The sequence below is a fragment of the Anabrus simplex genome, chromosome 6 (genome assembly GCF_040414725.1).
Source record: "Anabrus simplex isolate iqAnaSimp1 chromosome 6, ASM4041472v1, whole genome shotgun sequence".
NCBI classification, from domain to species: domain Eukaryota; kingdom Metazoa; phylum Arthropoda; class Insecta; order Orthoptera; family Tettigoniidae; genus Anabrus; species Anabrus simplex.
Genome location: NC_090270.1, coordinates 96204314 through 96229380, shown reverse-complemented (window position 1 = coordinate 96229380; position 25067 = coordinate 96204314). Strand labels below are relative to the sequence as shown.

The 25067-nt window shown below is 41.5% G+C and overlaps 1 protein-coding gene across 1 annotated transcript in view; it reads left to right on the top strand.

The window, feature by feature from the left end:
- Positions 1-5127: 5127 nt before the first annotated feature.
- The window catches only part of LOC136875867 (uncharacterized), a 26514-nt gene continuing 6574 nt past the window's right edge, over positions 5128-25067 (top strand). The window contains exons 1-2 of the mRNA XM_068228236.1: positions 5128-5266; positions 20207-20462. Of these exons, the coding sequence (XP_068084337.1) occupies positions 20264-20462 (199 nt within the window). The 5' untranslated portion in view covers positions 5128-5266; positions 20207-20263. The remainder of the gene's footprint in view (positions 5267-20206; positions 20463-25067) is intronic.

The following is a 25067-nucleotide window of genomic DNA, read 5'->3' as shown; positions in this document are numbered from 1 at the left end:
CACCTCCGTGTTACACTGTGGGAATTGTATTGGCCACATCGTTGTCCGTATTGGTCTTTCTTCACACCCTGCGGGCACCATCTGAACCAAACAGGTCGATTTTAGTTTCATCGGACCATATGCCATTATTCCAGAGCTCCTGGCCCTTGTTTTCGTGTTCTTTCGTAAAGAGCAGTCTTGCGGCACGGTTCTTCTCATTATTAACATAGGGCATCTTCCTTGGTACACGGTCATAGTAACTGTGTCGATATAAAACTCGCCGGACCGTCTGAGAACATATTTTCTTCCCCGAAGCAGCTTCCAGCTCTGCCCGTAGCTTTGGAGCACTTATGAGAGGGTTAGATTTCACTCGCCTCACAATAAGTCTTACTGCTTGTGGAATTACTTTTTTTGTTTGGATTTTCTTGGCACATACTGCATTGACCCTTCGTACTTAAACTTATTCACAACATATTGAACAGTGGCATGACTTTTCTTCACCATGAGTCCTACTTTTCGCAGGGAGTACCCTCTAAGTGCTAGATTGACAATTGTCTGTTTCAACTCGTAGCCAAGCTCTTTACCCTTGCCCATTTCTACCAGCACTCACACAGGTCTAAGACGAACACAACTAACAACACCTCTGCTCGCACCACACCTACTTACGTGGGCCTATGCCCGGTTCACTGGGTCGGTTGACGCCATCTATACTAGTGTATGAATAACAAAGTGACATGAAGTTTTGGAGTGTATGCAGTTTTTAATTGTGTATACACAAATTATTTGCACTCACAAAAAAATTGTGCAATGAGTGGTTACGTCTTGTTATTACATTCACGACACACAATTATAAATCAATAATTTCCATAACTATACAGGCACATGGAATGCTTTATAACGAAATGGGTTGTGTATGAATAGGAAAGTGACATATTGTATGTGTATGAATGATTGAATGAGCAAGTGAATGGAGGAGTGAATCTTCTAAGTGAATGGTTGATTAATTATAGCGATGTAAATTCTATGGTGCTGATCCTCGCATTCACTTCAAGATGAAGGAGGAAAGTGTAGCAAAGGATGAAAGAAAAGGAGAGAAATAATTATTGAAAAAAGGAAGAGGTGGGGAATCGTGGGATGAATGTGATTATTCATCATCATCATCATCATCATAGGTTGTTCTGCCATTCGGCAGGTCCAATCATGGCTGTGACCTCCATACTCCATATCTCTCGACCTTGTGCCCTTTTCTTCACTTCTGCATAATCTTCCTTTCTTTTTCTAATGCTGTCTAATAACTGATATAGTATCCTTCCTATTCCTCGTTTTCCTTTTATCATCCCTTCAATTCCTACTCGTAGTAAGGTGTTGTGTCTTAGATTATGCCCTATCCAGTTTTTGTTCCTACTTTGGATTACGATCAGCATGCTCCTCACTTCTCCCACTCTCTTCAGAACTTCCTCATTTGATATTTTATCTTCCCACTTTACACCTTCAATTCTTCGCCAAATCCACATCTCAAATGCCTCTATTCTTCTCTGTTCTTCCTTCCTCTTCCTTTCTCTATCACCGCCCACTTTTTTTTAAAAGTCACCTCCAAGTTTCAGCCAAACAGGCTCTAAATTTACACTTCCAGACACCACATATAGGCCTGAGCACCCACTCTATCTTCCGTCGTCTTGAAACCTTGAAACCTTGGTTTAATCCATGGTCAATAATCACATTCCTAAGTGTAAATTTAGAGCCTGTTTGGCTGAAACTTGGAGGTGACTTAAAAATAAGTGGGCGGTGATAGAGAAAAACACGCATGAGCGATAGGATGGTAAACCTGATTTATGATTTGCTTTACGTGGCACCGACACAGATAGGTCTTTTGGCGACGATGGGATAGGAATGGGCTAGGAGTGGGAAAGAAGCGACCGTGGCCTTAATTAAGGTACAGTCCAAGCATTTGCCTGGTGTGAAAATGGGAAATCACGGAGAAACTTCTTCTGGGCTACCGAGAGTGGGTATATGGAGTCTGTTGAAAGAGAGAGACTGTCAATTGTCCTCAATGGAGTGGCTATGTCCGGTTGATCTGCAGGTGGTGCTGGACGAGCTTTGTATTTCCTTGCGTGGGTGATATGGGGCTTGACCACAAGCATGACACTAGGGTGGCGCCTGAATATTTGTGCAGCGTGATGTGAAATGTTCTTGGCTGTAATGTGCGCAATTAGGACGCTTTGCACGGCATTGACGTGTGCTGTGGTTGTTGTATCGTACTGCAAGCGTTGAAGTGGCGGAGCATGTGAAGGCTCCACACGTTAGTGCTGGCGTTAAATGAATGCCCATCGAGCCAGTTGACTGTCGATGTCTTCAGTGGTCAGAAGGAGAAGCCGGACAGTGCAGGTCGGCCCGGAGGAGCTTTTAATTTGGTACACCTTTCGCGTAGGTATTCCGTCGGCGTTCAGTTCTTAAGTAATGGCGGAGGGGGTGTAGTCTTTAATATGAGCTGTTTGAGAGGTTGGAAGGGTGTGGAACGTAGTTGCGCTGCGCCATTTTTTCTTGATAATTTATGAGCCGCTTCTTCGCCATTCACTCTAATTATGATACCATTCCCCGTTTGTACCGAGCGACTTGGCCGTGCGATTAGGGGTACGTAGCTGTGAACTTGCATTTGGAAGATAGTGGGTTCGAACTACACTGTCGGCAGCCCTCAATATGGTTTTCCGTGGTTTACCATTTTCACACCAGGCAAATGCTGGGGATGTACTTTAATTAAGGCTACGGCCGCTTCCTTCCTACTCCTAACCCATTACTCTCCCATCGTCGCCATCAGTGCGAGGTAAAACAAACTGTAAAAAGAAAATTCCTGTTGGGCATATATCGGCTATTTTTTCATGTTGATGTCGAGCAGAGCGGTATGTTGTAGGCTGATCGGAATTCTGATGTGGGTTAACTAGAAGGTGGGCGAGGTTGTATAGAGCAAATAGAATTGAAGCGGCGCAGCACTGGAGGGAGGGGTGGTTATTCGGTGTCCAAAGGAGCTTTAGTTGTAGTTGGTGTCGATTCCATTGTGAGTCCTTCTTCCTGAGTTGTGGTGGAGGTTTGCTCGGGTTGTACATCTACGGCTAAACAGCGAGTGGCTGGTTCAGCTTCTGGTCAGTAATAAGGCGTACCTGGAATACACTGGGGTACGGTGGGCACGGGGAGATGTTGGGGGTTGGGTGGACTGTGATTATACGAAGATATTAATGCCGTATGATATGCTAGAGCCGCTGATTCGACTGCAGAATGACCGGGTTGCAAGGTGGTGACGTATGTGGTGGTAGTGGCGGGGATGGTGACGGGGGTCTAGTGTAAGTACAGGTAAATGCTGGTAAATGGAAAGCCGCCCACCTAGGTATTGTAGATGGGAGAAAGGTTGAGGAGGGTGAAATGAGGTGACATACACTAACAAGGGAAGTACCCCAGCTCGAAAGGCTAAAACCGACTGGAAGTGCGCTTAATATACGAAGATATGTCTGTTCTACTACCCATCAAGGGCATTTATCTGTAAAACCCCGCATTAGTGTACAATCAATGTTTGGAAGTTACGGCATACAAAGATTGCAGAAACAATTCGCAGCAGAAACTACCGTGCAACAGCACTTCGGACCATTATAGTAACAAGGAACAGACGTGGTGCAGTATCATCTGGCAAAAGGTTGAGCACGTGCTTGCAACAAGAACTCTTAAAACATCCAGTACCGTATTGACATAGTCATCTCTCCCACAGTGGAATATACTGTGTTGTCCTTTATTCGACGTCGAAGTGTAAATGTAGAGTTTCAGTGAAGTGATTAAAACACAGCGGAATAGAACAGTATGCACACTTAACGAGGACAACATGTAGACATACTATATTATTTATAATGTTCCCGCATTGCAATAGTCCAAACTAAAATGCCGAGGTGATCACATTATCAAACGAAGTAACAGGAACATCCACATCATAACCTGCTCTTTGACATGCGTATGTTAACATAGGTCTGCATCTCGGTGCAGATAGTTGGTTGTAGATGACGGAGTGAAGACGGATGATGAAGTATCGATCATGTAACGTGGCCTGCGTGGTATCTATTTGCAAAGTACAAAATCAACAGGACGTCTGACATAGAGCTTGTAATGCCTAAAAAGAATATACATTCAGAGGTTGACAGTATTTGGTTGTCTTTGGTGGCAATATCTTTAATGTAATATCTTTGTTTGGAAAACATTCTTCAATGACTCTGTAGTTTTTGTGTTCTGCCCAGGAATCGCAAAGTAATAGACCTCTCTCACCAACATGTTCAGCGAGGTCCGAATTAAAGAAGCTCTTCATATGTGCTTTAGTCATTTTTCCAATTTTACTCGCTTACACATGGATGTTTCGTTAACTCATTGCTGTCAGTTTGTTTGCAACCAGCGGGCCAAGCGTTCCATCCTTTTCCTGCAGATAAATGTAAAGTTTGCTCGCTAATTTGCCATTCATGGACACAACCACATCAATTGTGTAACTATGCGTAGAACTGTGCACATACTGTACCAAACCAACTGTTGATTTTTCCCTCTGTTTGAAAGTGTTGCTGAAGACGTTACTTCATAAAAAAATTGGCTCTGATCACTATTCCACACGCATTCCTTCATTATATTTCCGTCTTGAATAAACATGTTCACGTCTGCCACAAATGTTTCTGCTGTTTGTATAATAACATACTCTTCATCAATCAATTTGCGAGCCATGAACATAGTGATATGTCTGAACGAAATATTATATTCGTCTTTGAAGGCCCTGACAAAATGAAACGAAGCTTTAAAATTGTCCAGAGAAACTGCTCTACGGTCTCCAGAGCCTACGCTTGAATGTGCCAGTAGTGGTCTACTGATCCATTATCTCCAGCTCTGTCAAATTGTGCTCTTACAGTCTCTTTTAAAGCCTTCAATTTTAATGTTTTGATTCCCTTGAACAGAGCTGGGTCTTGCCTTTTGCGCGTCACATAATCTAAAATTACCTTGCAGTTGGATTTCGACCTAATGCGGCTATGACGCTTCATTAGTTTCTGATAAGAATTGTAACCGCGATAATAATAATCCATGTTGCCCAATGTTCGGTGATCAATACTCCGTATCACACATGTTCGTAATTCGTTTTGGGGGTGAAGGAGCGATATCACTGTCACGTTCAGTTCCTTCCGTTGCTGGATTGTCGATACGGTTGGAACTCTCATACTCATGTGATGTTTCTTCAACGCCGTCCGCCTCATAGTCACCATTACTCTCCAATGTGTCGGTATGTAGTTCTGTTACAGATCCATTGTAATTCTGCGTTATGATATCATATAACATGCATGCAAATGGCCCATCTTCCATTCCACTTACATCTTCACTATCCAGTGTGTAGCGTCGACGTACCTTTTCGCGCAGCAACTTCAAACATTCATATAGTTGATTGGCTTCCACCTACTCATGTCGGACGTTTGTGTGTGCACTATACTACGACACACTGCAACTGACTAACAGGCATTGCGTGTACATCTCCAATGCAGCGCGGCCTGTGCGCTGACTGTCAGATGGCGCTGGCGACCGAACACGTACTTTTACAGATGAAGGGCCTTGATAGCTATTAACGTAGGTACAACTGTATACTTTAAACCCACTTTCTGTCGTTCCCTCGTAAGGAAAACGGAGTTTTGAATCTCGAAGCGGAAGGAATTACCCAAGAAGAAATGGAGTTTCAAACCTCAGAATCGATCTAATGCAGGGCCATCCAGCCATTGCGCTCCGAGAGCGCACCCGCGCTCGGGGAGCACTGGGCAGTCAGACCAGCGCCCCTTCCCCTACCACCACTACACTGTGGCACCGAGGAGACCTGAGACAGACAGACGATGTTTGGACCGCGCCGACTAGATATGTACGTACAGTCGTGCGTCCGACGGCGTTTGTGGGTTTGTTGACATCATATTGATAGGGCTGTTTTGCCACAACAAATATACCTCATATACAAATCGAAAAGTACTCCGATGTATGGAATGTGCAGGAAACGAAATCAAGAGTTAAGTAAAGAATACAGTAATGTGATTTATTCAAAACTGCAATTTGAACATATCTGAGAGGAAAATTCAAAAAATTTTACCAATATGAACAGATAGTACAGACCTTGAGTGACTTTTGCTCAGTCGTTTTTACGAGCTTTTATTTTTGGAGCAAACAATCTTCTCCAAATTGAGTAGGCCTACAATATTTCTGGACACAGCTATTCTTAAACCATCGCGCAAGTTTCTATCGCTCATCGTTGCATGATGTTTACTTTGGGTAAGCTTAGGAACCGAAAAGAAACGCTCACAAATGTACGTTGAGCCGGACAATGGCAGAACTTTACATGCATGTTTATACAAAAAGGGGTATTATTCTTCTTGCGGAAAGCCGCTGTAAAATTCTTCTAAACTTCGTGACATTAGAAAGCGGTCTTTAAGACGAACATTGCACTGCAGTTCAAGCAACTCAAATTGAAATAGCTGTGGAGAGAAGATAAAATGGTTGAACAAATACATCGAACACCGCTTGAATTTCTGATAATTATGATAATCTCTTTTCAAACTCTTCTTGTAATTGGCGAATTACCTGCAAGTACTCATCAAAGTCAACACCTCATTTCACTGTTTCAAGCGATGGAAAATGTCCTGTGTTTCTTGCACGCAACTGGTTTTCCCACAAAAACAATTTTCTTTTGAACGCTTGAAGTTTTTCCACCAAATCGCAGATATTGTGCTTTTTGCCCTGAAGCGAGGTGTTCAAAGTATTGAGATGGGCAATAATGTCACTTAAAAAGGCCAAGTCCGCCACCCACTTAGGATCACGCAAAAGAACTTTGGGCCGCCCTTTCATGTCATAAAAGGTATATATTGCGTTCCGCAAGTATAAAACACGATGAAGCACCCCTTCGCCTTGCTCAGCCATCTTACTTCTGCTTGGTACGGGATATCTTTGAATTTTTTTTTTTTTTTTTTTTTTTGCTATTTGCTTTACGTCGCACCGACACAGATAGGTCTTATGGCGATCATGGGAAAGAAAGACCCAGGAATGGGAAGGAAGCGGCCGTGGCCTTAGGCACAACCCCAGCATTTGCTGGTGTGAAAATGAGAAACCACGGAAAACCATTTTCAGGGCTCCCGAAAGTGGGTTTCGAACCCACTATCTCCCGATTGCGAGCTCACAGCTGCGCACCCCTAACCGCACGGCCAACTCGCCCGGTACTCTTTGAAATGATGGTGCGTGAGTCCATGGGAGCAAAGAAAATTTACCATTCGCAAACTGTTCCCATTGCGTCTTTAGGCTTGGCGACCTTTGCATAGATTGCCTATTGGTTTATTAAGCACTGGATCGCCACCATTAGTGTACTACCGCTCTCAGCCATTTTTAATTTTACATAGCTGAGGAACGACGTAAAGCAGGAGTTCCATCCGTCGTTACACTCGTCAACCACTCCCATTTTAATCCCATTGACTAAAATACACCCTCCATTGCTTGGAAAATATCGAAACCGGTAGTGGTGTCTTTGAGAGCTACCAAGTCTAGGAAATCCTCGGTGACCCGAAGATCGTCATCCACCCCTCGAATGAAAATAACGAGCTGAGCTGTGTCCGCAATGTCGGTTCATTCGCCGAGGGCGATGGAAGAGGATGCAAAATTTGCTGCCTTCTCCATTAATTGCTGTTTCATATCAACAGCCATATCGTCCATTCTGCGAGCCACAGTTTGAGGAGAAAGAGAGATTTTGTCAAATTTCTCAACTAGCTCCATAGGACAAATACATGCCACCGCGTCCATTAGGCACTCCTTGATTACATTCCCTTCCGTGAAAGGTTTCCCAGCTTTGCCAATTCGCGGCGAACATGTGTAGCTTGTTCGTAAAATGGGTCCACCAACCTCACTCTCATCAATCTCTTGTCAGACAAAAATACGGCAAGTCACAATTTTAGTGTTCTTCAGATAATTCAATTATTTCTTCATTCCCGTTTGTAAACAAGCATTTAAAAATTAAAACAATAATACTTACAAAACAGTGCTGCTTGAAATTTTCTTTCAATTCTTCCAACTTCGATTGGCGGCTGGCGTCTGTCAAATCACCGTAATCATCCCTGTGGTTGGCACTGTAGTGCCGTTCCAAATTGCGTTTTTTTAAATACATTAAATCTCGGTGGCACACTAAAATTTGGCATGCCCTTTATAAGCTGTACCGAAAAATGAAATTTTCCATTCTGTTTTAAAGACTGCTGCTTCTCCACTCCTGTGGTTTTTTTTTTTTGTATGATGTTCAGTCATGACAACTGCGAAACTGATTTAGTTACACGCTGTCAGCAAAGCCCATTGGACTAGACATATATATATATATATATAGAGAGAGTCACTGTAGACTAGACTAGCGACTGCTCTCTCAGCCAGCCAAGCTCATCCCACCACTACTGAAACTACCTTCCTCCAAAGCGCTCGGAGCACTGGCTTGGAGGGCGGCCAGAGCGCTGTTTGGATGGCCCTGATCTAAGTGCCCGGAATAGAAACCTCTCGTGCACCACTCTGTCCATATAGATAGTTGAACACTTTTTGAATAGGCAATAAACCGAAGTTCCAAGTTTCGGAGTAAGGACGACGATGGACTGGCTTATATTTGCATATAGTACCAGGAAAAGCCACAGGCAGGTAGCGATCTCATCGACGAAAGATGCCACATCAATTTAGTCTTTGCCTTTAACTCTGCATGGTTTTCTTTTATTGCTAGCTCAATCATTTTCATTTCGCATCCTCCTCCTGGAACCATTTGACAAACTAGTTTCATCATCACTAGATGGACTACTTGATGGATTTTACTCACTTTCTGATGGATTGATATCACACCTTCGTCACTGTCCTCCATTGTTTGCAGTTAAAGGCACGCTGATCCCACGGGCATCACAAAAGAAAGGTACTGGAGTGACAAAGACATCTAGTGGAAATAGGAGAAGATATTGTAATGGTGCGAGAGGTGCTCTAATGCATGGTGTGGATCTTTTGAACTTTGGTGTATTCGAGTGACAGAGACCTCTTGTGGAAATAAGAGGAAATATTGTGGCGCAATAATAAAAATCGTGGAGTCGTTCGGTTCTTGGGCTAAACAGCGCAGTCAAGTCCATAGTATTCTGGATATCTGAACTGTAAGAATGGAGCAGCACCGTTCTTGCACCAAATTAATGTCCAACCCTCGTCCCGTTTCCCTACGTGTTGGGCTATGAAGTGAGATGAATCTTTGTAGCGAGTTTTTACTAGCACAGAAGTCCAGCAAACGCTTCCCATTCCCATTAGCTTCCACATTTACCAATCACCCTTTCGTATCCTTCAGTTCTATTCCCAACTCTCGCATTGAAATCGCCCATTAGCACTATTATATCCTTCCTGTTGACCCTGACCACGATGTCACTCAATGCTTCATAAAACTTGTCAACTTCATCCTCATCTGCACCCTCACATGGTGAATACACGGACACAATTCTTGTCTTAATTCCTCCAACTGACAAATCTACCCACATCATTCGCTCATTTACGTGCCTGACAGAAACTATGTTGCGTGCAATGGTATTCCTGATAAAGAGTCCTACCCCAGATTCTGCCCTTCCCTTTCTAACACCCGTCAAGTACACTTTATAATCTCCTATCTCTTCCTCGTTATCTCCCCTTACCCGAATATCATTTACTCCTAGCACATCCAGATGCGTCGTCTTTGCTGACTCAGCCAGTTCTACATTCTTCCTTCCATAAGCCCCATTAATATTCTTAGTGTAAAAGAGGGCCAAGAGCCCTAACTTCGCCACTTAATAAAGACACAAATAAATAAATAAATAAATAAATAAATAAATAAATAAATAAATAAATAAATAAATAAATAAATAAATAAATAAATAAATAAATAAATAAATAAATAAATAAATAAATAAATAAATAAAATAAATAAATAAATAAATAAATAAATAAATAAATAAATAAATAAATAAATAATAGATAAATAAATAAATAAATAAATAAATAAATAAATAAATTCCATTTCGTTCACAAAATTGTTTCCAAGGAGTCCCTCGGCTGTCAAATGGGAGTGGAACTCCGTTACTCCCATAGGTCCGAGGCTTGCTTAAAATGTTCTGAGCTCGGTAAATTCATGAAGCAGGATGCTACCCTACTTGCACATAGTCCAAGTGAGGATCTCTCCTCTAACAGGTTATGGACCAACGGTGAATTGTATAGTCCTAGCCGCCTGAGCACAAGGAGGGCCACGACTCAGAATATGTCCGAGATGCCCACTCCCATTCCATAGCAACTGGTATCCCGACTCTCGGGACCACTTACTAGGCCACTCAGCCGTCGCTCATGGTTCACGAACTAGGACGTGACTACAGTAACCCACACAATGAATCTATCCTTTTTACATTCAGCCTCAAGCCCTTGGCATTGCTGGCTTCAGTGACAACATTAAGTAGTTCCTGCAGAAGCAGATCTTGTCGAGAAGATCGTCCATATAACACTAATTACAGAGGAAAAATGGAAGAGGTCCGACAGTTCGAAAAATGAAGGTATCGGCCAAAGGATACTGATATATCTGTCTTGTGGAAGTCTAATTATTTGTCTATGTCGTGGGATGAACTGCAGTGGGACTTTGGTGCCCTGGAACCATGTCAGTGACTGTGAAAGCTGTACAGAAACTGTAACAAATGATGGCTAACATGACTCTGGTGAAGTCTGATGCTATTTATCACATGGCAATGAAATTAAGAATAGGCGGACGTGACCGATCATACACACCTACGAAGCCAACTATGTTCTTCAGTGCACCATCTGTTACTGTCTCTTCAAAACAAAAACTGGGTTTAGCTGTGATGTCCGAGCACATGAGGAATGACACACACGCACACACACACACACATACACACACACACACACACACAGAGGTGGTGATGGTGATTATTGTTTTAAGAGGAAGTACAACTTGGCAACCATCCTCCATATAACAATAACACTAATTACAGAGAAAAAAATGGAAGATGTCCGACAGTTCGAAAAATGAAGGTATCGGCCAAAGGCAGACAAGGACCACTATGGGCGTGAAAATGAAAGACTCCCTAGGCCTCGATACCTAATACCGTCGGAGTCGGAAAAGAACAATAGTTGACCAATGCAGTTCGGATGGGATAGATGAAAGTGAGGAGCTGGCAGAAGTAAGGAGAAGAAATGCTAGAATTCAGCTAAGAGCCGACTCACGCTCCCAAATTAAGAGACCCTGGAGCCACTTTTAGTCGGCTCATACGATAGGCAGGGGATTCCATGGTTGTTATTCTACCGCCCCCCACCAACAGGGGGAAAATACACACACATTAAGTTGTACTTCTCTTTAAACAACCACACCACCATCACCATCGGGGAAAGTCCTTAACGGAGAAGGAGGTTTGGTGTAAGTACGACAGACTTGGAGGATGAGGAAACACTTCTTCCTGGTGATAAGTGAAGAAGGAAATCATTATACCTTGTGGTGAAAAGGAGTGGGTTTGAGCGGGGTAAGTAAGGCTAAGCGGGACAACCGCAATAGAAAATTAGCCTGTTAGGTGGTTCGTATGTGATGACAAAAAGTTACATCTACTAGATCAACTGTTGTTCACCTTCGACATAAAACGAAAGACGAGAATCGGTTTTTAGTATGTTAAATTCTGAATCAGCTGATAAGGAAATGGAATATTATAAGCTATATATCCTAAGCTTTAGTGAAGAACTTTTAGAGGACAGGTAACGAATCAAAACAGAACAATTACAAGGAGAAGACTTCTGGTTCTGTGACTGAACGAATAATGATTGCTCCATTTAATACTATCTAAAATGCGACAGTTGTTCAACTTTATGCACAAATAGAGGCAAATTAACTGTTTAGGAAAGAAGAATTCTACCAGTAGTTAAAAAGATTCCGTAATTAAGGCTCCACATTAAGTAACAATCTTTGTGTGAGGCAAAGGCAGCATTGTGGGTTCAAAGAATCAGGTTTAAAGCAATTCATAGAATACAGTCGGAAGTTAGTGGATACGAACCCTACTCTGAATATTGTTTGCCGTGGTTTTCCACTTTAACACCAAATAAATCAATGAGGAAATTGTTCTCAACCCGAGAAGAATTAGGAAAAAGGTTTAACACAAAGATGTCTAGTGATGCCAGTGTCTTACCGGTAATTAAAACCATTGTCACTTCCTTTATAATTAGCCATAAGACCTGACTGTGTCAGTGTGACGAAAATAAAACACATGGCAATTAAAGAAAGAATACTGTACATGGACTGGGAGAAATACATGGCAATGGTGAGAGGTCTTCAAGTTTCTGGGCAAGCAATAATAAGTCCCGTAACGGATGTTTGGATTACAAGCAAGAACTTTATTGTATCCGAAGTGACTGTCGTATTTTCTTTGCTGATTTTACTTAGAAGATAACGATTGCTAAAACAAAATTTGAAGGCATAAGATCCCTGTCTAGCAATTAAATATCAATCCTGAATCGAGGAGTTGCTTTCAAATACTTCCAAATATCTTAATGGATTTTGATTTAAATACAAAGAGGTTGAAGAATGCTAATCTGAAAACAAAAGAACAAGTTTTTGTTAAAGGGAAGAGAAACAGGAATAATGAGTAGCTCTACCGTATCGAATGATTAAAGATCTAGAGTTTGTTTATAACATTACCTTATTTAATTGAGAAACAGTTTGATGTACGAAGTTGAAATTTCCCATGTTGGTTGTTTTTCTTCTCTTTGTGGATCTTTTTAGGGTTGTCAGGTTTTCTGAACGAAATTCGAACTTCTTTCTGAACGAAATCGTAATTTTGTAACCGCCGTATTGTATAATATAAGGCATTTTATGTTGTCTAGTGTGTAATAATTTGAGAATACTGATAAATAAAATCATAAATAAAAATATATAAATAAATAACGTTATTCAAAAACGTAATAAAATTAATAAACATAATTGATGATGATGATGATGCTTGTTGTTTTAAGGGGCCTAACATCGAAGGTCATCGGCCCCTAAATAATAAACATAATTAATCGAAATGTCCGTAGTGTGGGCGCCAGAGTTCACCAGAATGGATCCCTCGAATTTAGATAGAGCATGATAATTCTTTATATCCCAGGGCGTGTACATAATGCTGCGTACTGGTACATCTGCTGCAGGCCTTACCTAACCTCCTGAAAACGACTAAATAGGTAGGAACTGCACCTAGGTTCATCAATAACTCCACTGATTCTAAAATATCTAACTATATTCTCAATAAAATCCGTGCATGAGCACCTCATCAACACACCAAAATACACTTATAATACAACAACAAAAGATTGCTGGAAGACTCCATATTTACAACAACAACAATGAAAAAAGTGGGAAAACGAAAGTGAGAACTAAACCACCATTTGTAGTTAGTTCGTTTAACAATGCAAATATATGTAGATAAGAACCCTTCACTGTCTCTATATCAATACGACTTGCCTATTCTCATAATCGGCAGTTATAACATCACACAGATACTGTTCCTCGTAATACTGTGTTCACAGACTTAAACCCTTGTTGTAAAGATATATACATTTGAGCAACACACGCTTGTCGATCCTGAACATAAATTATGGAAAGTCTGAGATAGCTTTCACCAACAAATAATGCCAGGCCGCCACAAGTGCTACAATACTTAATGCGTAAGCACTCCACAATTTGTCGATCGGCCTCTTTCCACGAACATAACAAGACTACGTTCCACGAACGTTTTAAGTCCAGTCCAGTATAGTGCAGCAGTCTCACTCCAGTACCGTGTATCAGCACTACTTCATACCCGTACCGTGTCTCCGCATTACTTCCTTCTCGTACAGTCTGTCCGCACTACTTCCTTCTCGTACAGTGTGTCAGTTGTGGTTCCCTTCCGCTGTGATGTCAAACTATATAAAGACCTCAGCATTCCCCTTCCTCTCACATGATACGTCTGGATTGGTCCTTGCCAGCCAATCATGGTAGATCCTCCTGTCAAGACCACGCCGTGAACTCATTCTTGGTCCCAAGACATAAACAAACGCTGGGGATGTTTCACATGAGTCATAGAACTTTCCTAATACAACATCAACAAGCTCATGCGATTCTGAGCTATTCACATGATTCATCGAACTTACCGACAACAACAAGTACATCTCATAAGACACTGGGATGCCCGCATGAGTCATACAAATTACCAGAATCCAATATAGCAATGTTTTCCCAGTACAAAACACATTACTCATACAACACATGTGGAGACCTCCCAGCTTACAATTATAAATGACAAAATATACAAATGAAATACTGATAATAATAATAATAATAATCGAATACTGACAATAATATATCTCACTTCTACATATAGTGCGAGGGTGTGATATATGTGCTATCACAAGTGGCCTTCTGAAAATGTTAAATAAGTCATTCAAACAATCGAAAAGGATTTTTGAAATGAAATAAAGCACGATATTCTACCTTACTGACATTTCAGTTCGCAATAATAAAATGTCTGGCATTTGCAGATGACATAGCCATACTCAGCAATAATACACAGGAGGCAAAGGAAGCACTGGAACGCTTGCATGAAATAGCTGCCAGAACAGGTCTACAGATATCTTACAAGAAGACCCAATACATGGAACGACAGAACAATAATGTGCACACCATGCATTCTGTATATGGATCCGTAAAAAGAGTGGAAACATGTAAATATTTAGGGGAATGCATACAAATAAGAAGATCAAACAATTCGTCTAACATAGAACAAACGGAAAAACTCCAGAAAGCATACAAACTTACATGGTCACTTTATGATAAGAAAAGCATATCAAGACAGGCCAAACTTAAACACTACAAAACAGTCCTATTACCAGAAGCGTTGCATGCGTCAGAAGCGACCACAATTGGAGCATCAGACATCATAAGGACAGAAAAAATAGAACGTAAAATTTTCAGAAAAAAATATTTGGACCAATACACAGAGATGGCATATGGATGAAACGACCTACCAAAGAGCTGTCTGTACCAGCACACTGACAGACTTACAGACATGATTAGGAAAGGCAGACTAACTTTCTATGGACACATACAGGGAATGGTCAACAACAGACTTACAAAGAAAATCTTTTATGTAGTAAACAGTTCAAGAAAGAAAACAAATTGGTATTATCAAATAGAGGAAGACTTAAGGCAGGAGGGGATCAACAGGCAAATGATATGAGACAGAAAAGAATTCAGAAACAAAATTAGGAATACAAAATTTATAGTAAATGAGACGAAGAAGACAGAAACATTGTGGACAGAACAAAGGAAACAGGAGCACAGCCAAAATATGAAGAGATTTTTTTTGCTAGGGGCTTTACGTCGCACCGACACAGATAGGTCTTATGGTGACGATGGGATAGGAAAGGCCTAGGAGTTGGAAGGAAGCGGCCGTGGTCTTAATTAAGGTACAGCCCCAGCATTTGCCTGGTGTGAAAATGGGAAACCACGGAAAACCATCTTCAGGGCTGCCGATAGTGGGATTCGAACCTACTATCTCCCGGATGCACGCTCACAACTGTGCGCCTCTATGCGCACGGCCAATTCGCCCGGTATGAAGAGATTTTGGGAAGAGAAGAGGAAGAAGGGAAAGAAGTGAAAATTGTGTCATCATGAGATATTCGAGTTCAAACACTGTACTTAAGGGCAAAAATGATATGAATGAATGAATATAGTTATCTTTTTGCAGGTAAACCTGCTAAAATGAAATGCAGTCTTTCGGGTTTAGTGTTCTCTTTTTGGTAGGAATCGAACCTGTGATAATAGGTCGGACACCAACACTGATCTCCCGAGGAAACTAATAAATCAGTGAACGATGGTTAGGACTGCTTGTAATGCTATAAAATGAATGAATGAATGAATATAGTTATCTTTTTGTAGGTAAACCTGCTAAAATGAAATGCAGTCTTTCGGGTTTAGTGTTCTCTTTGGTTGGTTGGAATCGAACCTGTGATAATAGGTCGGACACCAACACTGATCTCCCGAGGAAACTAATAAATCAGTGAACGATGGTTAGGACTGCTGGTAATGCTATAAAATTTTAAATTTTAATAATAATAATAATAATAATAATAATAATAATAATAATAATAATGGTGCATGGCATATGTATAGGTTTGGCGGTGACCTAATGAGGATAACAAGAATGACGAAGACGTGATAAACACAATCTTCTTGATATCCACCAGTCCGGCTTTAGACCGAGACACAGCCCCTGCAGTGCATTAACACATGTGACTGATGACATAAGGCAAGCTATGGACAACAAACAACTGACAGTTCTAGCGTTATTGGACTTTAGTAAAGCTTTCGACACTGTTGACAGGGACATACTTATATCCAAATGAAATAGTTTAAATTTCTCCGCGAGTGCACTGCATTGGATCAGATCCTATCTCACTGGTCGCCAGCAGTGTGTACTTAATAACAACAATGAATATTCAAATTGGCGTACGGTCGACGTAGGAATACAACAAGGATCTTTACCGGGCCCCCTATTTTTCTCTTTGTATATAAATGGCATATCTTCCGGATTAAAACACTGTAAATACCACTTATACGCTGATGACCTACAGATATATATACACAGCAAACCTACACTCAGAAACACGTCACCTGAATGAAGACTTGATGACCATAGATATGTGGGCCAGAAATCACGGATTAAAATTAAACCCATCAAAATCCCAGGCAATAATTATTGGTTACCCTAAATTACTTTGCAAGCTCAATCGAACAGCGTTACCACAGTTGTCCATAAGTGGTACTCCCATACAGTATAGCCAAAATGTAAGAAATCTTGGCATAATATTTGACGAACATCTGTCCTGGTCTGCCCAAACTATATCTGTGTGTAGGAAAATATACGGAACGCTACGCTGTCTCAGTAAATTCAAATTCACTTTCCCTTTAAAAGTAAAGAAAATTCTTGTTGAATCACTCGCATTACCTCATTTTGATTATTGCGACATAGTTTACAACAACCTAGGAGTAAACTGGGGAAGGAAATTACAGTGCGCTCAGAATGCCTGTGTAAGATTTATCTGTGGACTTCGTTACGCTGACCATGTCACACCGTCTTACACGCGGCTCGGGTGGCTTCGCCTGCAAGAACGACGCACACTTCATACTCTTTGCTTCTTGCATACTATTCTTAAAAGTTCTCAACCAGCCTATCTCCGTGATCGAATGAAGCTCCTCTCTACATACCATAACAAAAATACCCGATCCTGCAGCACCATGTGTTTATCCCTTCCTGTACACAGAACAGCAATCTACACGAAATCATTCACCGTTACCGCAGCCCGACAATGGAATCTCTTACCAGTGGATGTCAGAAGCATGTCCAGCAGCTTAGCTTTTAAACATGCCTGTGTCGAAATACTATGTAAACATGCATGAATCATCAAATTATGACCTGAAAACACCTACTCCTACCGCCTCTTCATCATCATTTCTCTCTTCCTTTCACAGATATTCTTCTTCTTCCTCTTCTTCTACTTCTTACTAATCCTTCTCTTCACCTCTCAACTGAAGGCGATATTTCGGTGTACTGTAGAAATGTATATATTTTTTAAACTTTTTCTTAAGTAGTTGTTATAGTACTCATTATTCATAATGATATTCTTAGTACTCATCATTCATAATTATATTCTTAGTACCGGTACTCATTATTCATAGTGATTTTCTTAGTACTCATTATTCATAAATATATTCTTAGTACTCATTATTCATAATTATATTCTTACTACTCATTATTCATAATTATATTCTGCACTTTACGTACGATTTATATTATATAGATGATATGATCTTTTTTTGTGTGTGGTTACTTTTGTTAATGGTATTTTACTATTGTCGATATTATCATATTATTGTCATCAGTAGTTATTATTAAGTGTTCTAGGTTAAGACTGGTTAAGTGTAAGAAAGGGAGTACATCCCTAACTTTGCCAGGATAAATAAAACATATTACTTACTTACTTACTTACTTACTAGTCCCCAAGCCATGGGAAATAAGTGTACGAGAGGGTTGATTTTGAAAATTGAACCGGCCCCATTGGCCCAAAGGTAAGCATTCTATCCATTTTGCCACAAAGCAGGACTTTATTAGGCTACCATCTCCACTGACCAAGTGTGGAGTATTGACAGTAGCACAGGCCAGGGCAGTAGCTTGTGAAACAGCCTTGATAACACAGCAGGCTACTCCTTTGGCTATTGGCTGCAGCTCAGAACGCTTAGGGCTTGACGTTCACTAAACCAAATATAGAAAAGGGGTAACTTAAATCTAGTTGTAGTCCACGTCTCGATTCCAGCATACGCCACTATAGCCCTTCCTTGTTTCCATTCCCATCTCTCCACTCCCTCCACCCCGTACTCTCATAGCAGCGTCTGCTTTTCAACAGTCTTCTTCTTCATCTACCACTTTTCGCACACCTGTGGGGTCGCGGGTGCGAACTGTGTCGCCCATGTGGATTTGGCCCTGTTTTATGATTGAATGCCCTTCCTGGCGTCAACCCTATGTAGAAGGATGTAATCACTATTGCGTTCTCCTGTGGTGGTTGGTAATGTGCTGTGTTATCGGATTTCAAGAGGAGAGTGTTGGGACAAATACAAACACTCAGTCCCCGGGCCATAAGGATTAATCAGACTAGATTTAAATCACCGACCCGACCAATAATGGAACCCGGGATCCTCTGAACCGACGGCTGCAATGCTGACCATTTAACCAAGGAGTCGGACAGTCTACTTTTCAACAGTGGTTACCACTATTCTTACTCTCTCCTCCACTGGCGAAGGCTGCAGCCGAGAATTTTGGACCCATTTGTTTCTGGCATGTGTACTGTAACTACTGTTTCCACGCGTGCTTATATGGTAAGTCGCTGGCCTCCATCTGTTTTCTATACATATAACTCTCACTCTTGTTAGCTTTCTTACCTTAGCATTTGTAAGCAGACGTCACTGATGACCGTAAGGCTTCGGCCACAGTGCAGGCGGCGAGCGGAGCGTTGCCACTGTCGAAAAGTTGAAGAGTGGGGAAGAGAGAGCGCCTGTGTGGACATCTAGCGAGAGTCAGTAAGCGGCGCGGTGTCTCCCCTGCACGAGGTGATTAGATAATGGCAGTTTCAAAGGTTTCTCGTTTGTCTCTGCTTTTAGAATTTTTAAAATCTAAACTGAAGAATTCGACGCAGGACTAAGAGAGAATTTCGTAATCATCCAGTAGGTAAATAAATAACGTGAAATGCATGGGGAATTTTATCATTTATATGGAGAACTGAATTGATTTCCTGCTAAGATTTTTCAAATATATAACTTCTATGTCCATTCAACCTTTTGACTTCTTTGTAAAACGTAAAGCGCGATTGCAGAAGCGAGTCACCAACTTCCAGAGACCCATAAAAGTCAGATGTAATGACGAACACAAGTTTTCATATCGGCAATATATTACAAAGGATAATAATATTAATTAAACAATAACAATAGGACGTAAAATAATAATAATAATAATAATTATAATAATAATAATAATAATAATATGATGCATTAAAGACAATATTGTTTATGTCCATAACCGTGATTAATTTTTAACTGAATTTATCTGGTACATTTAAGATCGTTCCAATCTCTTTCCAGGCTTCCCTTGTCGCTGTTAGGTTTTCGAAGTTGTTCTCTCTGTCGTTCCATAGGAAAGTTCAGGTTTGAACTTCAGAAATTAACACTTTCATCTCCTCTCCTGTTAACTCACGAACAGTCATTGCGAGCGGCGCAGCTGAAATCTCAAACAGGAGTGAGCGGCTGGCGGCAGGCAGCGTTGTCCTTGAGCCAACTTCCCCTCCAAAAAGCACGCGCCGCTGGCACTATGGCCACATGCATTTGCTAACGCAGGTTTGAGTCTTATCTTTGCCGCCACACAACGCAACGCTCCGCTCGCCGCCTGCACTGTGGCCGAAGCCTAAGTGTCCTAAGGAACCAAATATAAATCATCGTCATCATAATTACTAGCAGCATGAACAAGATGTGTCACCAACTTCATCTTCTAACAACCTCTTTAATACTTACCTAAATATAGGAACTTTGGTAACAGTTAGGAGTTCCACAGTGCTTTTCTTTGACTTTCAGTTGGACACTTTAACGCCTACGCTATTCCAACGCTTGGCTCGCTGTTACGTGGACTTCATGATGCTGCAACCCGGTGCGAGCGACGTTATACCGGCTCTTGTCACTCTCGCCTTAGCTGAAGCTATCTGTGGCATTGAAGCAGGAACTGAGGAGACTAGCCTCGTACGTCGTCGACGAGATGCGGCTTTGTACACTGCTACCCACTTCGTTATCAGGCACTTCTCGGGTGGATTGGGTGTCTACAACAAAAAGTCAGGTCAGTATATCTTCTATTAGTAACGATAAAATTGAAAACAAGTTTTCAGCTCAAAGCTTCAACAACCAACGACGGCGCCACATGCATACACGTCACATCGAGGAATGCACGTACCCAAACCAAATGGCCCATATCCTCACAGACTGCGTCGATCTCTCTGACCACAGCCTATCCAGTTGCCCATGCTCTGGCCGAGGACGGAACTTCGGCTTGCAGGAAACACTCCAATACTTGTTAAACGACTAGCTGATGTGCCCGTGCTTCGCTACGGAATTCTAGTGTACGCGTTGTGAGCAAGATTGTATTAAATTGCATAGCACTTTACGATACCCTAGAAACGCGACGGGGAAGTCGCCAAACATCTTTTCTCATATGAAGACTGAGTTAGGGAATTTTCACTGTAATGGTAGACCCGCTTGCATACTATCAGTCACAATCAGGTTGGTAGACACCCACTCTCCACCTGCCTTTTTACATCCTCAGAAATACTGTCTTACAAGGGGGCATTCCCTACTCGTCACCACCGATTTCGCTCAAATTTATAGAACGTGAAGTACTTGGCTAGAAATGAAAGTACCCGAAGTGGGAACTTCAGATGGCCAAGCGTATAGAAAATAAAAATAAAAATGTTAACGCGGCTCTCGCACCGTATAAGCCACATACGTAACCGCGCACGTTCCTATTAAGCAAAGAGGTGAATAATTCATTTTTTTATCTATTTACACTCAAAAGATATAGAAATTGTAAAAAAATTGAGATTTCATTGTCAGATTTTTCAACTAGGGATTGTAATTAAAGCGCGTACGAAAAGACTTTTTACCTGAAAATTCACAACTTTATTCATTGACATCATCATCATCATCATCTGTTTACCCTCCAGGTTCGGTTTTTCCCTCGGACTCAGCGAGGGATACCACCTCTACCGCCTCAAGGGCAGTGTCCTGGAGCTTCAGACTCTTGGTCGGGGGATACAACTGGGGAGAACGACCAGTACCTCGCCCAGGCGGCCTCACCTGCTATGCTGAACAGGGGCCTTGCGGGGGATGGGGAAGATTGGAAGGGATAGACAAGGAAGAGGGAAGGAAGCGGCCGTGGCCTTAAGTTAGGAGGAGAAGTGGGAAACCACGGAAAACCACTTCCAAGATGGCTGAGGTGGGAATCGAACCCACCTCTACTCAGTTGACCTCCCGAGGCTGAGTGGACCCCGTTCCAGCCCTCGTACCACTTTTCAAATTTCGTGGCAGAGCCGGGAATCGAACCCGGACCTCCGGGGGTGGCAGCTAATCACGCTAACCACTACACCACAGATGCGAACTATTCATTGACATTCGATGCTTTACATGTGTCGGGATTATATTTATCGTAGAAACAGGGGAAAAGAATTATTTCTGCATCTAGCACAAGTCATAAACGCCGCATTTTTACAACCACATCGTTGTTTCAACGTCTCCATAGAAAAAAAGTTTCCACACGGGGCGTTGAACCCACGACCATCGAATTACTAGTCCCAGCTCTTACCGCTACGCAATCAACTACTTGGCGTGCGCTCCAACATAAGTGGCTTATACGTTGCGAGAGCCGCGTCAACATTTTTATATTTATTTTTATTTTCGATTCGCTTAGCCATCTGGAGTTCCCACTTCGGGTACTTTCCTTTCTACCCAAGCCCTGCATGTTCTATAAATTTGAGTGAAATCGGTGGTGACGAGTGGGGAACGCCCCCTTGTTAGTGGTTTTCCCAACTGAAATGAACATACATTACAATGACGTCAGTAGGAATGGCGCGATTAAAAGCAATGCTTTCATATGGAATACTCGATCAAATGAAACACCACACATTTTCTCACTTCTAACGAAAAGGACTACACTGTCGATCTAACAGTCCAAAGTTCCAGAGCTGGAATGACAAAGCTGCGGACAGCCGTGATTTGTGAACACTTCGTATTTCTTCGGAGGGGAGAGGGTCGAATAGTGGAGATTCCCAGAGCAAAAAATATGCCCTTTTACTAATCTGTTTCCTAGGAGTACCCGATGAGTCGGAAAATATCAATTCACTACACTGGCGGCGGAAAAATCTATCTGACTTGGAAGCAAATTTTTCCTTCAAGCCAGAGGAGAAACCCTCTCTTCACTGATAATTTGGAATAGGGATGGCAACGATTTATCGGTTTTTATGAAATACCGATATTTTCCTTTCGATTTATCGATATATCGATATCGAAATTTTGATTCGATTTATCGAATAATATATCGGTTTTTCCATTAATATATCGTTTTTCTTTGAATTATTATTTTCATTAACATCATCCGCACTAGAGAACGCCGATAATTCTGCAAGAGATGGTGCTACTGAAGGTGGAATTGCAACCTGGAAATATCCAATCTAATCAATACCTTGCTCTGAGCCTCTGATAGGCTGTACTATAATTCGAATACAAACGGTGGAATATATAACACAGTTGCCTCCGCATGGCAGTTTACACAGCGCGAAATACGTTCTAGTTCCAGAGTCACCGCTAGACTTCGTGTTAGCCCTCCACCATTTAACAACACAGACTATATGGAAACTGTGAAGGAAAAAGGTAAGTTTAGGTGAGATAAGCCTTAAAATTCATTATAAAAGGCGTTGATTTGTGTATTCAGCTTGTGATGAGTATATGGTTTATATTTAAACGTAAAGTTATGAAAATAGAAGCCTCCGCGAGTCAGGTGGCAGCGCGCCAACTTCTCACCGCTGGGTTTCGTGGTTCAAAACCCGGTCACTCCATATGAGATTTGTGCTGGACCGGTTTTTCTCCGGGTACTCCGGTTTTCCCTACCATCTTTCATTCCAGCAACACACTCAAATATCATTTCATTTGTCAGTCATTAATCATTGCCCCAGAGGAATGCGACAGGCTTCGGCAGCCTGGAAAATATCTTATTCTCGCCGCTAGATGGGGCTTAATTCGTTCCATTGCTGACCCGGTCAAATGACTCTAAACAGGCTGTGGATTTACATTAAGAAAATGTTTTGCGCATATTGATAAATATACAAGAGCCGAGAGAGTATTTATTGTAAACATTCTATTCACAAATGTTTATTGCGCGTGATAAACAATGGTTTATTGCTGTGCACCATTCTGAAAAGTAAACTTCAGAAAGGTAGTGGCATTTATTTCCACGAGCAAATGTGGAACTACGAGAAAAATGGGTCTTAATTATGTCATGTCGCGGTGACGAGAAAAATAGCATGTGGCAACCTTCCTCGAAGTCTGTCGTATGTAGCGAACATTTTGAAAGCACGTGTTTTAGCATTTCTACTAAAACTAGTCGCAATCAATGCCAACACTTTTTTTCAGGGTATTTGCATGGCAAGACTAGGTTACGTACTAATACTAAAATGTTTTAATTCCTCCCCTGAATGAGGAGGCGGGCCTCTTAGATGGTGACGCCGTCTGTGAGGCCGGGAGATTTGTTACGGCGAAGGAGATGCTCGGAGATGGTGAGGGGGTTGGCGGCCGTGGCCTGTACTAGGAACCCTCCCAGCATTTGCCTTATTGCAGAAGAATGGAAAACCACGTAAAACCATTCTCAGGAAAACCGACAGTGGAGACCAGCCGTGAGGTCCAGCCCTGTCCAGTTTTCCGAATACAGAGACGAAGAGCCACCCTTCCTCTGCTCGGTTGGCCGGTCGGAGTGCAGAGCTGTTGGTCCACGGACCAGCCGTGGCCACTTGTGGGCCGAGACCCACTCTGCATTCATCGACGAAGGCTCTGTGAATACTGCAGTGTTTTAAAATATACTATGAAGTATTTTCATTTTTATTAGGATGTGTACTTTCCGGTTGCAATTATACTACCTGATTCGTATGAGCTCATCTCGAATTACTCGGTGATACATTTATTTTTCTTCATTAAACGTCATAGAAATATCACTTTCCTACTCAAAACGCAATGTTTTATATTTGTAATGTGCTTTTATGTGCAAGTTATTATCCTAATGGCAATTGGAATCGTGCTGAGGAATGGAGGGAAAACCTCACATCCAGCGGCGACATTTGAACTGCTGCTACTTTGTCAATTTAGTACTTCAAGAGACCGTGCATGCTGAGGCCTTTACTTATTTCGTAGGCATCGATAACACCTAGGGACGTTCCGATATAATAAATATCGATATTTCATTCGATATCGACATGCCGATATTATCCTACTATCAAAACAAAATAGCGATATATCTCGATATAAAATTATTTCTTTTCCAAAATACAAGGATTTTAAATTATATTGAAGTTCTATAAATCGGGGATCTATTAACAATATGCAACTTGTTTGAAGCCATCAAGAAATATTTAATTTGTTTGTATCTATCTGTACATAATACTGAATGATTAAAAATTTTAATTTGTTTGTATATAATTCCGAATTTGATTGATTCCTTACTTTATAAGGTAAGGCGGCAGCTAAGAATTTAAGTCCGTTAAAATGTGCAGCATGCTTGAAGCCATCAACAATGTTTTGATTTGTTCGAATCTGCTTCTATGTATTACTAAATGATTGGAAAATTTCATTTGATTTTATGTCATTCTGAATCCGGTTTGCACGTAAATTTGAATGTTTCAACAAA